At 36.3% G+C, this 15977-nt stretch overlaps 1 protein-coding gene across 1 annotated transcript in view; it reads right to left on the bottom strand.

The window, feature by feature from the left end:
* The window catches only part of cftr (CF transmembrane conductance regulator), a 30134-nt gene extending 16039 nt beyond the window's left edge, over positions 1 to 14095 (bottom strand). Inside the window, exons 1-13 of the mRNA XM_051134724.1 lie at positions 13773 to 14095; positions 13031 to 13141; positions 11868 to 11979; positions 11366 to 11581; positions 11175 to 11264; positions 8972 to 9135; positions 8413 to 8538; positions 6529 to 6775; positions 5988 to 6080; positions 4434 to 4610; positions 3815 to 4006; positions 794 to 888; positions 314 to 400 (exon numbers count right to left, since the gene is read on the bottom strand). Of these exons, the coding sequence (XP_050990681.1) occupies positions 314 to 400; positions 794 to 888; positions 3815 to 4006; positions 4434 to 4610; positions 5988 to 6080; positions 6529 to 6775; positions 8413 to 8538; positions 8972 to 9135; positions 11175 to 11264; positions 11366 to 11581; positions 11868 to 11979; positions 13031 to 13141; positions 13773 to 13825 (1763 nt within the window). The 5' untranslated portion in view covers positions 13826 to 14095. The remainder of the gene's footprint in view (positions 1 to 313; positions 401 to 793; positions 889 to 3814; positions 4007 to 4433; positions 4611 to 5987; positions 6081 to 6528; positions 6776 to 8412; positions 8539 to 8971; positions 9136 to 11174; positions 11265 to 11365; positions 11582 to 11867; positions 11980 to 13030; positions 13142 to 13772) is intronic.
* Positions 14096 to 15977: the final 1882 nt, after the last annotated feature.

The following is a 15977-nucleotide window of genomic DNA, read 5'->3' as shown; positions in this document are numbered from 1 at the left end:
ATACAATATATCACGTCATTGAAGTGTTTCATGGGAGTGGTACAATTTGCTTGTCTCAGATCTCTGATTTTTACTTCTGGAACCCGACTGTTGCACTCTATTAACTTGGATGGAAATTCTAAAAGATGTTTAATTTTTTTTTAATGCACTTAGTAGAAAAGTATTGTTTATTACTTTGGAACATACAGAAATTCTGATCCCAAGTCTACTGCATCAGAAAACAGGCATAGAGCAATCTCACAATGAAAGCCAAAATGCAACATGATATAAATGGGGAAGTTCATTATTTAGTTAAATGAATCCATATACATACTTGTCAAATATCTCTTTTTCTGTTGCAATATCCAGGTGAGTAAACGGTGCATCAAGCAGGTAAACATCAGCATCTCTGTAAATAGCCCTGTGCAGAAAATAAAATATATCACTCAATAACATTTTGAGATTTAATTTTAAGAGTTTAAGAGTATATTTTAAGGTAAACGTGTACAACAGTGCTGACACAGGGAAGCTTTTGTTCAAACAAACAAACAATAAGAGCCTGTCAAACTCTCCTTATTTACGTCTGCAAGATTTAATATTGAGTTTATAGCCATGTAAATCCAAAAACAAACTTCCTGATGTGATGTAACAACGTGTTTTGACAGTCATATGTATATGATTTATTTTCTTCCCTAAAGTTCTGTGGGAACGAGCAGAGAAGTGAGGTTTCCAGCGTGACTTAAACAACAGGTGCTGGTGTACATCTGAGGAGTTGAGAGATGTTTAAGTGCAGGTGAGGAAATGTGTGACATACCTGGCTAGAGCCACACGTGCCTTCTGACCCCCACTCAAGTTTAAACCCCCCTCAGCCATAGGCGTCTTATCCTTCTCAGGAAGAGCAGCCAGATCCTGATAATAAAACATATCATTATACAGAGCAAGAGAAAGTAAGACATTTTTAATAAATTTAGGGAAAGCCAAAAACCACATGCTACTTTACAAGACTCTGAAGCACACAGACACAAGACAACACGCACTTACAGCATAAATTTGGTGGTTAAAAACCTTTTTGACATGAAATAACGGAAACACTCATGCTTAAAAAACCACCCTAAAATGTTTTTGGGTCTTTTTTGCCTGAATAATTGTTGGTTGTTCCCAAAACCTCTTTAAAACTAGCAGACCAGCCTGAGTTAAGTTAGTCTGGTTTAAGCTTTTTTTCTTAACAGGGACCACATAACACTTGAGAAGAACAAGTACTTACCTTGTCATCAACTCTGTCCGTTGTAGAAGCATTAAAAATAATAATTAAATGCAGTGATGCAGTAGAAAGATTTTAAAACCCTACACAAACAAATCAGTCTTTAAGATGGAAATGCCAGGGTTTACTGCCTAGAAACAACACGAATAAGGACTGAAATGCTAGTATATCAGTGCCACAAAGGAAATACATGGATAACACAAGCCCACTAAACCTGGGCGTTTCCACTTTACATTTTAAAGACTCCACAAATCCATTTATTAGATCCCGCTAGTCTTGCTGTTTGCACTGAGAGCTCGTTTCTAACGCGTGACTCAGAAGATTAAGTATGTATGCTGGGAAAGCAAAAGTTTCTGCATCTTGATCTATTAGCATACACTGAATAAAGACTCATTATGTACATAAAACAACAACACTTTGGAGTTTCTTGCTAGTTAGCACACAAACGGCTAACTTCTCACACTCTGTTGTTGTGGCCTAGCTTACCATTGTAATAACAATAGCCGCCTCACACACACACATCTTCTGTTGTTACAGTCCCGATGTTTCGTAACAAACAGACATTAATTGTGCCTGTAATAACCATTTACTCTGAAAACATGCTTTGTTTGAGAGGAATCACATTCACTTTTCTCTTTATGGGAAACATGGGAACTGACACAGATTGTAAATGTCCCAGGTTCACCATTCAGAAATATGTTATATAAATAAACTACGATTAAACTAAAAATATAACCTTTTTTCTGCCTCCTCTGAGCCCACTGAGTTTTAACAGACACCTTAAAATGTGCAGTGAGCTTGGTGGCGAGAATGAATGGGGAAAAATCAGGAAAGAGGAGGCAATGAGATGACGTTATGATTGGATGTGACTGGTTATTCTCGGCTGTGATTGGTTCATGCGATAAATGCCGTCTCGTGTTCGTGCACATTCCGCATTCACAAATCAGACTAAGCAAACAATATAATGGTGTTAACAGGAAGATTAATTTAAGAAAAAGTAAGTAAACAACTCACACACTTAGATATAATCACTTGTCACATCAAAATAAGATTTAAAATGGCATGAAAACATGATCTGTGGGAGTTTTTAGGTAGTAATCGTCTTAATCTCAGTGTCTGTGATCAGTATTTACTAAACTTTGATGACTGATGATCCAAAACATTCACAAATAATTAAAAGTTAACTATTAAAAAAAAAGCTGAATATAACTTTACAAATAAAACATGCTTTTTAAATTGTTATTATTTTGCAATAAATGTAAAATGCTTAAAAACAACAACTTGATGAGATTCATACTTGGCTTTAATAAATAAAATATTGATTACATTGTTAATGTAAAAATATAAAATAAATTTTTATTTTTTTCTGATAGTGTAAATATGATTATTTAACCAAGAAAATGTGACTGGTACATGATTTTATGTTCGATTTTTTTAATGTGATTTTTATTATTTTAAAAATCGCATGTAAAATGCACTAAAAACATATTTTGTTTGACTTATTGACATATTGCCTAGTTAGCTATTTTTTTTATCAGTTCTGTCAGATTTATGCTTAAAACAAAATAATCACAATTAATTCACTATATAAGTGACACTGAAACCATTTTGTCTATGAATGTATGGTTTGTTAGCATAGGACAATATTTGGACAATATACCACTGTTTGAAATTCTGGAATCTGAGGGTGCAAAACAAAAATCGAAATATTGAGAACAAAAAAAAAAACAAAGTTGTCCAAATAAAGTTCTTAGTAATGTATATTACTAGTCAAAACTTAAGTTTTGATATACTTGTGGCAGGAAATTTACAAAATATCTTAATGGAACATGATTTAATTAATATCTTAATGATTTTTGGCATAAAAGAAATATTGATCATTTTGACCCACACAATGTATTGTTGGCTATTGCTACAAATATACCCATGCTACTTATGACCGGTTTTGTGGTTCAGGGTCACATATTCTCTGAAAATATGAAATCGTTATCTTTGTGAATTTAATTTACATTTTTGCAGCGTTTGTAAAGCCTTGCATTTTCACTAGACAAACCTCATCCACTAGCACAAATAAATCTCACACGTCAGACTGATGCCTGGACATGAATGTGTTCTCAGCAGATCTCCTGACCGTCTTTTCTTGTAAGACTCAATTAAACAAGGGGCCTGTCATTCAACACTTTGGCTGCTGATAGTTGCACACGATTGGCTGATTTGGTATCAAGAGATTGAGGGTGAGGGGAGAAAACCATGAGTGGAGTAATATGACACAGTTTTACGTCTAACAAAGGTTCTCAGTTCAATTGCCAGGTGAACATTCCATGTAGAAAGAGAGAAAGGCAGAGAAAGAAGAGAGAGAGAAAGAGGGAAGACAGAAACAGAAGCAAACCAGGAGCCAAAACCTTGAGAGAACGCAGAGGAGTGCTAGTTAGGTTGAGAAAAGAGACGAGTGAGGTCAAGCAATATGCTGTAGACAGAGGGACAGAAATACAACTGAGAAATTGGAGATGGGAGTAAAACTAAAGGAAATAAGAGAGACAAAGAGTGGACTGAAGAGCATTAATTTGTCAGTACCTCCTCGAGCTGGCATGCTTTGACCACACTCTTGTAGCGATACTCATCATAGGTCAGACCAAAAAGGATGTTGTCTCGGATGGTGCCAGGCATGATCCAGGCTGTTTGGGAGGAGTAGGAGATTCGACCGCTGTGTCGGATCTTCCCAGAGGAGGGAACCAGCTCCCCGAGTATGGTCATCAACAATGAGCTCTATAAATACAGACATTATGTCTGAACAATGACAACCTTACAGTTTCCTTTTAGCAAATGTTTGCTTTCTCTTATACAGCTAGCTTTACTCATCCTTTTACATTTCATCTTATTTTTTTTAGCTTATTAAAGGCTTCACACTGTAGTGTACTTGGCCTTTTATTTATTCACCATAATTGTTTTAATTGTGAATTATTCTTTAGAATTGTTTAGTCTCATTTCCTACACTAATTTCTAACTGTAAAGTAGAAAATGTGTTTTTTTTAATCAACAAAACGTTTCTTTAAGCTTAAATTTAAAGAAATTATAAATTAAATGATAATAATAAATATATAATAATTATTTTAATGTAAATAAATATATTTCAATTTTTTTTGCTCTGACATATATTTACGACAGATTTGAAAATAACGGCAAGCACTCCTACCTTTCCAGATCCCATAGAACCGGTAACAGCCAACATCTCTCCTTTCTTCAGATTCAAACTGATGTCCTTCAGTACAGGAGTCACATATAGGTTGGTAAAGAAGATTCCTGCATCTCCATTGTGATGGCCATTAGCTTTGTTCTCCTGTTTTATCCTTTCCAAAAGTTCACCAGGACCCTGAAAAAACACAGAGGGTATTTACACTGCAATACATATACACACTTAATTCGTTCAAAAATACTGATCCCTCCTTCACCTAATAAAGTTTCACTTAAAGAGACAGTTCACCCAAAAATGAAAATTCTGTCATTATTTACTCACCCTCATGTCGTTCCAAACCTGTAAGACCTACGTTCATCTTCGAAACACAAAACAAAAATATTTTTGATGAAATCTGAGAGCTTTCTGAACCTGCATAGACAGCAACACAACTGACATGTTCAAGGCTCAGAAAAGTAGTAAGGACATCAATAAAATAGTCCATGTGACATCAGTAGTTCAACCTTAAATTTTTAAAGCTATAAACATGATGAAGACTGATAATAAAGAGATGAAATTGTTGAATAAAGTCATTATTTTTTGTTCTTTGCGCACAAAAAGTATTCTCCCAACTTCATAAAATTCTGAAGATGAACAAAGGTCTTACAGGTTTGGAATGATATTAGGGTGAGTAATTAATGACAGTTTTTACTTTTGGGTGAACTGTCCCTTTAAGTACATGACTGTCTCACTAAAACAAAACCGTACATGTTCCCATAGGGAGGGGATGATGGGATCTTTAAAGGAATAGAAGGAGGACCTGACTCACTCAGGGTTAATCGTTGACCTCAGTTAGGCTTCATGGGTCATTAGCCTTAAAACTAATTTATTACATGCAATTCATATTCAAAGAGACTGAGAAACAGTCAACATAGAGCATCGCAATTAGTTCTCTAAATGAGCTTTTTGCTCATTCGAAAAGAATTGAAAAGAAAAGAATCAATCTTTTTTGAAAAGAAAGGTAAGGATCTGATGATACAGAATAGAAATCCAGGAGAGATGTTCTTAAAGGGATAGAACATTCTGTCATTAATTACTCACCCATAAGACCTTCGTTCATCTTTGGAACACAAATTATATTTTTGATGAAATCCGAGAGCTTTCTGACCCTGCATAGACAGCAATGCAACTACCAAGTTCAGGTCCCAGAATGGTAGTAAGGACATTGTTAAAATAGTCCATGTGACATCAGTGGTTTAACCATAATTATATAAAACTACGAGAATACTTGTGTGCGAAGAGAACAAAAAATGGCTTTCAACAATATATTCTCTTCCATACCAGGGGTTTAAAGTCAGAAAGCTCTCAGATTTCAAAATTTCTCAAATATTTCACAATATTTCGAAATATCTAAAATATTTCACAATATTTCGAAATATCAAAAATATTTTAATTAAGGCTCTGAAGATGAACAAAGGTCTTACAGGTTTGGAATGACATGAGGGTGAGTAATTTATGACAGAACTTTTTTGGGTGAACTCTTCAATCCAAAAGACTATGAATGCATTACTATACCTCATCCCAAGAAGCAGTCACATCTATAAGTTCCAGCTCAGTGATGCTGAGATCATATTCCATCAACTTGTATTCTTCCTTACAAAGAAATTCCTTGAGGAAACAGGTAAGGTAAAGTTTTAGGTAGAGCTCTGGATACAGAGAAGACCACAGTAATAACAACAATATCTCAAAGTTCAGTAGAGTTCACAGCATTACTCAATAAAATACTGATGCCAAGCAGAGTGCTTTCAGATGAGTGTTTTCCCTTTATGAACACCAAACCAGAAATGATTTACCTTTATAGCTATATTATAGCAGATATCATTTAGCATTACTACTAAAATGGCATTAATGCAAAAATTCACAAATGAACTGGTTAGTAGAAAATGAAAATATTTGTCCGAGAACTATCTGAAAATCTGGAATCTGAGGGTGCAGAACATCAAAATATTGAATGTTAAAAAATGTGCACCCCTAATAAGTCATAATTCATGGTGTATCACACAGGAACTGTGAGAATGGGCTGCACTTGTGCTAGTTTTAGAGCATGTAGACTCACTTCAATCTTCCAAATAAGCCGCATGGTGTCGTACCACATCTGGATGGAGCCGGGCAGTTGTCGAGTGACTGTCATACGCAGGACCATACAGTAGGAGAGAGTGGTGAATATGCGACGAAGGTTGATACCGCGGCTGAGGGCGTGAGGCACGGCTGCGGCCACAATCACAAAGATGGCTGAGAAAAAGTATGCAGAGCTGTAGAAGTAGCGCAGGGAGCCAATCTTCCTGGTCAGCTTCACCTCATCCCTACAAACAGTTTACAAGAAGTAAGAATGACAAACATGCAGAGTCACTCAAGGCTCAATTCTTGCACAACCTTTGCTCAACCTGTATGTGCTACAACTGAGCCAAATCATGGGAAAGTACCAAACTGATTATTTTGTAGAACTGACCTGGACTATTTTAACAATATCCTTACTACATTTCTGAGCCTTGAAAATGGTAGTTGCGTTGTTGTCTCGGGTCAAAAAGCTCTCGGATTTCATCGAAAATATCTTAATTTGTGTTCTTAAGAAGAACGAAGGTCTTACAGGTTTGGAACGACATGAGGGTGAGTAATTAATGACAGAATTATTATTGTTGGGTGAACTATCCCTTTTATTGATTGCTTTTTTTATTCCTTTCGCTATGTTCTGATTATTTTATAATTATTTTAAACCCTTTTTATGTAAAGCACTTTGAATTACCTAATTAAAGGTATATGAAATGTGCTATATAAACAAACTTGCTTTGCCGTGCATTGAAGGAGAACGTCAGATGGATAGGATATTTGGAGACTGTGTCATGAGATATCAAATAGCTAAAAAAACAATGACACATTGATTCTCCAAGACTGAGCTGATAACAAAAACACAAAGGCATACCGTGTGCTGCCATGCTGTAATACTACTAAGAAACAGTGGGAGACTGTGGCTTCATGTTTCTCTGATCCAAAATCTCTTAGGAAAGAACTTCACTTTATATTAAAGAAGTGGGAATTAAAGCATTAGGGGATAAATGTAATTAACTAAAATATCAACTGTAACTGTTAGTACTGACTTAAAAATTTCCTGGTAATTTACTCACCACCATGTCATCCAAGATGTTCATGTCTTTCTTCTTCAGTCGAAAAGAAATTCAGGTTTTGGAGGTAAACATTCCAGGATTTTTCTCTATAAAGTGGACTTCAATAGAAGCCAATGGGTTAAAGGTCCAAATTGCAGTTTCAAGGGCTCTACATGATCCCAGCTGAGAAATAAGTGTCTTATCTAGCGAAACAATCAGTCATTTTATAAAAAAATTAAAAATTTATATACTTTTAACCACAAATGCTCATCTTGCACTAGCTCTGAATGCATGCCTATGTCTTCACGCAATACGTTGGAAAGGTCGCACATGCTTAGTTCTGTGTACTTTGGTTCGAAAATCTAATTTTCTCCTCCAATTTCGAAATCGTACAACATCGTTTTATCTTTTTTGTAAAGAGTGTTTGACTTCTTCGCACGGTTGCTTTGTAAACACTGAGTTAGTACTTCTGCCTATGTCCCACGCGTGACCTTTCCAACGTGACTACGTGATGTGTAAAGCCGAGCTAGTCCAAGACAAGCATTTGTGGTTAAAAAGTATATAGATTTTTTATATTTTAAAAAAATGACCAATCGTTTTGCTAGATAAGACCCTTATTCCTTAGCTGGGATTGTGTAGAGCCCTTTGAAGCTCCATTGAAACTGCAATTTGGACCTTTAACCCACTGGCTCCTATTGAAGTTCACTATATGGAGAAAAAACCTGGAATGTTTTTTTCAAAAACCTTAATTTCTTTTTGACTGAAGAAAGGAAGACATGAACATCATGGATGACATGGGAGTGAGAAAATATTTATTCTGGAAATGAATTAATCCTTACTGTCTGATGTTCTTGATGAGGGTCTCCATTATCTCCTCCCAGCCATAGGCCTTTACCGAATGCAGGTTCTCCATGATCTCTGAGGTCAGAGCCAACCGTTTGTTAGTCAGTAGCACTTTTTGTGCTCTAAAAGAAAACAGAAGAAGAAAGAAAATTGAAATGAAGTATCTGTTCTTACAGAACTTCACATCCTGTACATAATAAACTTCTGACTAATGTCTACGATGGTGTCTCATGAGTGAAGGCACTGAACACAGACAATATACATACTGAATTAAGCTTGATTGTGAGTTTGTGTGTGGTAATTTGTCTCAGCAGCGGTTCTGACCAACATTGTTTACATTTCTCAAAAGCACAAGGCTAACCAGCCTTCTGATTACAGACGCAGAAGCAAACTACCTGTCCAAACTCTTCAAAGCCTTTAACCAGCATGAATCACAGATGGAATGTGTGTTTTTGTGGGAGCATCATCTTTAAAACAAATCTGTGCCAGAGTCTGTCAATGTGAATGTCTTTGGGCAAGACTCACTTTTTGGTGGTAGAAAGTTTGGAGACTTACTTGTAAGGACCCATTTTATGTGAGAGAAAGGCCTGCAAAACACCCAGTAAAGAGATAGCGGCAAGTGCACAGAAGCTGTTGACATCAATGAGTTCCCAGATAAGTCCTGTACACAGGATGCATTGCAATGGTGAAATCCATACAAAATGGGCCATACCCAAGCTCTGCACAAAAAAAGAAGAAAGTAATTAATTAAAAATGCAAAGCTTTATTTATTTATTTTTTTAAATTTGAAGAGTTCAGATGCAAAAGCCTCCATCCATCTGAGATTTTTCTTTCAAATTAGCATTTCTTTCTGGCTACTTTGTATAGGTTTCTAGGTAAGTACTGGTACTTCTGATTGGGCTGAGGCTGGAATTTAGCGAGTTTGAAGTCAAAGTATTTGTTGGACGTGTACTATGTGTCAGGAGCATTCACTCAGTATCATCATCTCATTTTTGACCGAGATGGCTTTTAGCTGGTTTTGCATCTGAAGTCTTCATTTGTTTATGTCAAAGGCTGACACCTAGGAGCTTCTGCACATTTGCAGCGGTACAAAACATTCAAAACCATCTCACACATTCCAAGGAAAGGACACTCGAAGAACCCACATTAAACACAGGTGCTAATTGCTTCAGACCACTTACAGAGTGTATCAATATTCAGCACATTGGCTCTACCTTCTCAGGATGTTCCAGAGTTCAGCTACACTCCCCGCTGAAGCATTATGCTACATTTAATGCTCAGCCAACATGTAGCTACTTACACACTGCAAGTTTCAGGAGTGACAGCCACATTTAAATACAGGAGTCCTGTAAATTATTGTTCCATGTAGAATTTAGCCATTTGGTATCTGCCATTTTTCAGCTAAAGACTCTTTTTGTCCATCGATTTTAACTACACCATTGCTAATAGATGTGCTGTGTTTTGTTTATGCTCGGGAGGCTGCTTAAGACAGAGCTGCCCTGCGGTGTTGCCCTGTCCTCATATTTACAAGTGCTTTTAAGCATGTTGTTTGGTCTTACATCATAAAGCTAGGCATTTTATGGAGTTAATAAAGTGGTCTGTTGCGGATATGAGATATATGATTTTTGGGGTGTTATAAATCATAAAGCATTTGAGTGTTTTATTTTTGTGCTCGTCCTTGTTTGTTGCTTTATTGTCTATGAAGATCTGGCAACACTGAAACTTTACCACAGGGCTTGTGAGCACAAAATGTCAAGACTTATTTCACTGTTATTTTATTGCATCTCGCGTACAAACATTATTTCTGATGTGCATTTAAATATGTCATTAACATTAGCAGTTCCGTGCACACTACATAGAATTTCTGTACCTGTATTTTCCGAGAGTTAATGCAGTTGTCGAATGTGGTTGTCACTCCCGTATTTTAGTGAATTATGTGTGTACAGAACGCGATTAAGGAGTAAAAGGTGAACTGACAACCAAATTTAGCTCCAGTGTGTACGTGGCCTGTTAGCAGCAGTATATTCATTTCTAACGGTCAGCCTCCTCTGTGTTAGACACAAACTCTCACTTTTCTTTACAAACTGGCCATAGATACACTACCATTCAAAAGTTTGTTATTTTTTGAAAGTAATAAATACAGTACAAACTTTTATATTCTTACAAAAGATTTCTGTGTTAAACAAATGCTGCCATTTTGAAAATGGTGCTTTTTTTAATGCATTGCACTGTGTTGTATTTTTGGCTTAAAGGGATAGTTCACCAAAAAATGAAAATTCTTTCATTAATTACTCACCCTCATGTCGTTCCAAATCACAAATTAAGATATTTTTGATGAAATCCAAGAGGTTTCTAACCCTGCATAGACAGCAAAGGGACTGACACATTCAAGGCCCAGAAAGGTAGTAAGAGCTATATATTATATTGTTGAATAAAAATGTTTTTTCTTCGCTGTGCACAAAAAGTATTCTTGTAGCTTCATAAAATTAAGGATGAACTGATGTCACATGGACTATTTTAACAATGTCCTTACTACTTTTCTGGGCCTTGAACGTGTCAATTGCATTGCTGTCTATGAAAGCTTTCGGATTTCATCAAAAATACCTTAATTTGTGCTTCATTTGTGAGTAATTAATGACAGAATTTTCATTCATGGGTGAACTAAACCTTTGAAGACAAAAAGGTATCACAGTATCACAGGCGACCTATCATCCAGCAAAATGAGGGAAAGCTTGTGATTTGCTCTTCTCATACTTGCCTGATCAAACTTGCCCAGGTTGGCTGACATCAGACTGACCAGCTGACCTGTGCTTATACTGTCCAAAACTCGGCTAGAAAGTTTTAAGGTCTAAGGGTCAAGATTAGAAGAAATTAATACACTTAATATACTGTTACTTAATTGTATATTTTGCTAGAATAATTTGTGGAAAGATGATAGTAGACACAAACCTTTTTAAAGATTATGCTAAAAAGTGCGATTCTAATCTGCATGCCCAGGTGGTGCAGTCCAAACATGGCAGGCTGGAGCAGGAGAAAGCGGACAGTGAACAGCAAGCCGAGACCTAAGGCAAGAAAGTAACCATTGGCTCGCTCTGGTTCATGGACCGGGTCAAATGACGCAATTATTCGCCCTAAAAGCTGCGGCTGCACTGTTTTTGAAGCCTCCTGAAAAACAGTAACAGAAGTGACATCTTCATATTCAAATTTACAAACGTAAACATCAAAAGTATGTACATACAAAATCAACAAGAGGTTCTTCACTTAGAAAGTCACACTGCATTGTTACCTGCAGTAGGAATCACACAACTTCGTACCGATGAGCAAACAGTATCCACCCATGTGCATACAAATTATCACACTTCATGCGTTTGGTCTCTCTTGTACTAAACTGTTGTATTCAGAGATCAACACTCAAAAAAAGACCAGAGACAGAAATTATTCAGACACTTACGCCTATATATAGGAGCAAACCGAAGAACAGAAAAGGCCATATGAAGCATCGTGCCAATGCTCGTAGTAGACTGGGCTTTTTCCTTCCAGATGCAACTTCTCTGTCCCATTCTCTGTTTAGGGAAAAAGAGAAAACTGAATGGAACAGTTAAACAGCATCCACCCACCCACAATAAAACGGGTATGGTCCACATTGTTTGGTGCACTCCTATATAACCAAGGTGATTTAGCGAACTTATTAAACAGAGCAAAGACAAGCTTTGGGAAACGGCGGAGACTGCTCCAACCTGTTAATTCAAATTCCCAGCAGTACTGCACATTAGAGGATTAACAGAAATGCTCATCATCTATCACTCACCAGGAGCCTGGCACTTTAAAAGGTCGCGTTTGATGCCCATTAGCAGGGCACTGGCATGGATGTATTGTTGTTTATGTAAGACATGGCATGGGAGGAACTTTACTGGAATGGGCAGGGTGACATTTTACACTTTGTTCCTCTTTTCTCCCTTCTTTTCACACAGACACCTAAAGGTGTGATATTTGCTTTGGTGAGTAACAGAGGCACTAAGGATTCTGAAAGTCACAGTAGAAACCAAAACTGTGAGTTCGGTTTGAATCACCTCATGATGTAAATTTGCTCAGTTTACATCAAGAAGTTTTTGGTTAGTGAAGAGAAGAGCCTGAGGAAAGTATGTGACTCTAAACCACAAAATCAGTCATAAAATGACATCCTTACATTTCCATTGATGTATGGTTTGTTAGGATAGAGCAATATTTAACCAAAACACAACTATTTGAAAATCTGGAATCTGAAGTTGCAAAAAAATTTAAATTATGAGAAAATTGCCTTTAAAATGGTCCAAATGAAGTTCTTAGCAATGCATATTACTAATTAAAAATTAAGTTTAGATATATTTACGGTAGGAAATTTACAAAGTATCTTCATGGAACATGATCTTTACTTAATATCCTAATGATTTTTGGCATAAAAGAAAAATCTATAATTTAAACCCATACAGTGTATTGTTGGCTATTGCTACAAATATACCCGTGCTACTTAAGACTGTTTTTTGGTCCAGGGTCACATACACTCAGGAAAAAGCAAAACAAAATAAAACAGTTTTAAATATCTTGTCAGGAAAGGGTGAGCATGCAAATACTAACTTTTCCAAACGCTCTGCAAGAGTGTCTGCTGCATCTTGACTGGGAGCTTGATAAACATCAGATGGCCTCAGTTTCTCCCTAAAACCCTTTCTCATTATAGGGTTTGTCCACCTGTAAACAGTCAGAACAGATGTTGAAAACTAAAATATTCTGATTGTATTAATTAAAGTGAACTTAAGTTATTAAGTAGACACAGGGAAGTGTAGTACAGTTGTATAAACACCCTGGAGTCACGACGAGTGTGCGAATTATTCAGATAACTTTATGTTAATTTGATGTTTTCTTTTTCAGATTTATACAACAGTTGTGTTATGTAATTCTAAACAGCTGAAGAGAAGCGTTCGAACGACGCACTGTTGCTATGGTTACCACCTCAGTCGAACCTTCAGCTTCTGTTTGCGAACGTCTACTGTAGCTTGTTTGCTCTGGTTAAATTAACTTTTGAACTTTTAAGGTTGTAGAAGCGTTGTTAGAAAACGGTGTTAAAACATGTAGCCTATAAAGTTATAAAGCAATAAAAAGAAATATTTCTGTAGAGGTCAGAGTTCTAACGTAGTGTGGAATTTAAACGTCGCTGTAATTAAAAATGTCTATGAAAATATAGGTCATCAGGTGTAGTCTGAGTAGATTCCGTGTGAATAAAGTAACTATTATTGATATTTAAACACCAGAACATTTTGTTGTTGTTACACACATGGACACGCAAACATCTAAAACGTTTAATATTTTGGTCGCATCTTACCAGAAGAAGTATTTTGAGAGGCAGCTGGCATCCTCCACAGGTGATCTCTGCATCCTAAAAGTACCCCGGGGGTGACACCGCTTACATCGGCTGTCCGCTTAGCGCCTCTCGGCTGAATGGAGATCGCAGGCGCTGTCCTCCAGCGAGCTCACGGTTCAGCGCTGATATCGTCGATATTCGCTGCCAATATTTACACGATGAGGAGAATTTCTCCTATCTCAAATCGTTCATAAAAAGCAACGCGCTTATAAAGACCGCATACTGACAGGAGCGTTGTGATCCAGTGAGAGAAGTGCGCTCTCTCAGCCCCAAATGCCACAGATCCTTTGGGCATGTCATCCTCAAACTGTCAGTCTTTTACAGAGATGCTCACGTGTTACTTTTACAAGTGCAAGTGGCGTGTCATCATCAGAGGTTCGCGTGGTGTTATAGGTGTTAGAAGTATTGACGTTCTCAAAGTAACGTCAATACTTTTAATACATGAAAGTCAATTGCAGCTATTGTTCAGTTTCGCACCTTTCCTGATTTCATAATGTTTGCCAATAGAAAATAAATGAAAAAAAAAAAAGAAATCAGTGACATATTAAAAGAGATTAAGATGTTTAATAGATAATTTGGAATTAAGATGCTGTACTGTTTCTAGGAAACTAATCAAATTGGCATATCTGCAACACTGGCCATTTTTATTCTATTGCACAAAAGGTCAAAAAACATTATCATTTTTTATCATGTGGGCTGAGTGCTGCTACCATTAAAGCAAAGGGGGACAAATCAAATATCATTTTATTTTTTAATTTTGTCCCAAACACTGCGAATTCAAGATTCTGTAAAAACACTCAGTTGATCTCAGAGTGACATTTAGTCTATTGCAATATAAGCTACTCCCAGGACTGCCTTTGTGGAGCCATGTAAATTATATTATTGTTTTGATAAGCAGTGTTAGGAAGGTTACTTTGGAAATGTAATAGGTTACAGATTACTTGATTTAAAATGTAATAAGTAGTGTAACTTTTTTAATTACTTTATAAAAGTAATGTAACATTACTTTTAATTACTTTTCTAAATTTTTAATATTTTCAACTGTTAATCATTTTGAAACATTTAAACCAGGCAGAGTTAGCCTTACAGTAGCACTCAACACTGATTACTGTCAGACTTTAAAAATCCTTCATCACTTGAATTAAGAAATAAGTAAGGGATAACATACATCTTTATTTTGCGATAACAACTGGCTACATTATCAACAACATTATCCCACTTATTACACATCTGCTTGATAGATTATTTAGATGTTTCGTGTCAAAATAATTAGACACGAAACACTGATCTGAGTTGAAATATTTGAACGCAAAGCTTCCATGAAGAAATCAGTTGCTAGCAAACGGCAAGTTCAGACTAGATATTTTAGGTATACAGTGCAGTCATACCACTTTTCTTACACAACATTTCAACACATAAATAATTAAGGAAGTAGTACTAGTTTGTTAGTTAAAAAAAAATGGCAGCAGCTGCGTTTGTATGAAACAATAGAGCGAGTCTACGATACCAGGATGACAGAATTAAGAAATTGTCCACCCAATATTGAATTAAGCTTTAATATTTTATTAGCTAAGCAAACACAAAGCTTTTGCAAAGAAAAATTATCAAGCATATAGCACTGACTTAAGTTGCCCCGAAGTTAAGCCCCTTAAGTTATTAAATATAACATACCTTGAAATGTCATGACTGACCAATCAGAATCAAGCATTCCACAGAACTGTGTAATAATTTAATTTAAAGCACAGCCACCACAAATTCAGACTTTTTTTTTTTTTTACTTTTTATGCATTTTATTGTGATAGTAGAGAGATGACAGGAAAGAGCTGGGAGGAGAGAGGTTAGCGGGATCGGCAAAGGACCTCGAGACGGGAATCGAACTCGGGTCGCCGTGAGCGCAGCTGCATTATATGTCATAACAAGATCATGTTTGCATAGTTATGACAGTAAACACTAGCATCTAACAATGCTTTGGAAAAAACAATCTTAAAAAATAAAGCTTATGCATAAACCCAAATAGGAAATAAAACAGTTATTAAATAAGCATGTGTCCTATTCTGTGTCCTAAACTCCTGAAACATTGGTGTCTCATTTTAGAGCGGTCAATGCAATTTATGAAAGAAGTCAATTAAGTCTGTAAGTGGGGGTGGGTGTGTGAAAAAATTCAGA

This window comes from Labeo rohita, chromosome 18, assembly GCF_022985175.1.
Source record: "Labeo rohita strain BAU-BD-2019 chromosome 18, IGBB_LRoh.1.0, whole genome shotgun sequence".
Taxonomy (NCBI): domain Eukaryota; kingdom Metazoa; phylum Chordata; class Actinopteri; order Cypriniformes; family Cyprinidae; genus Labeo; species Labeo rohita.
Note: the sequence above shows the minus strand (reverse complement) of the source record. Positions and strands in the feature narration are given on the sequence as shown.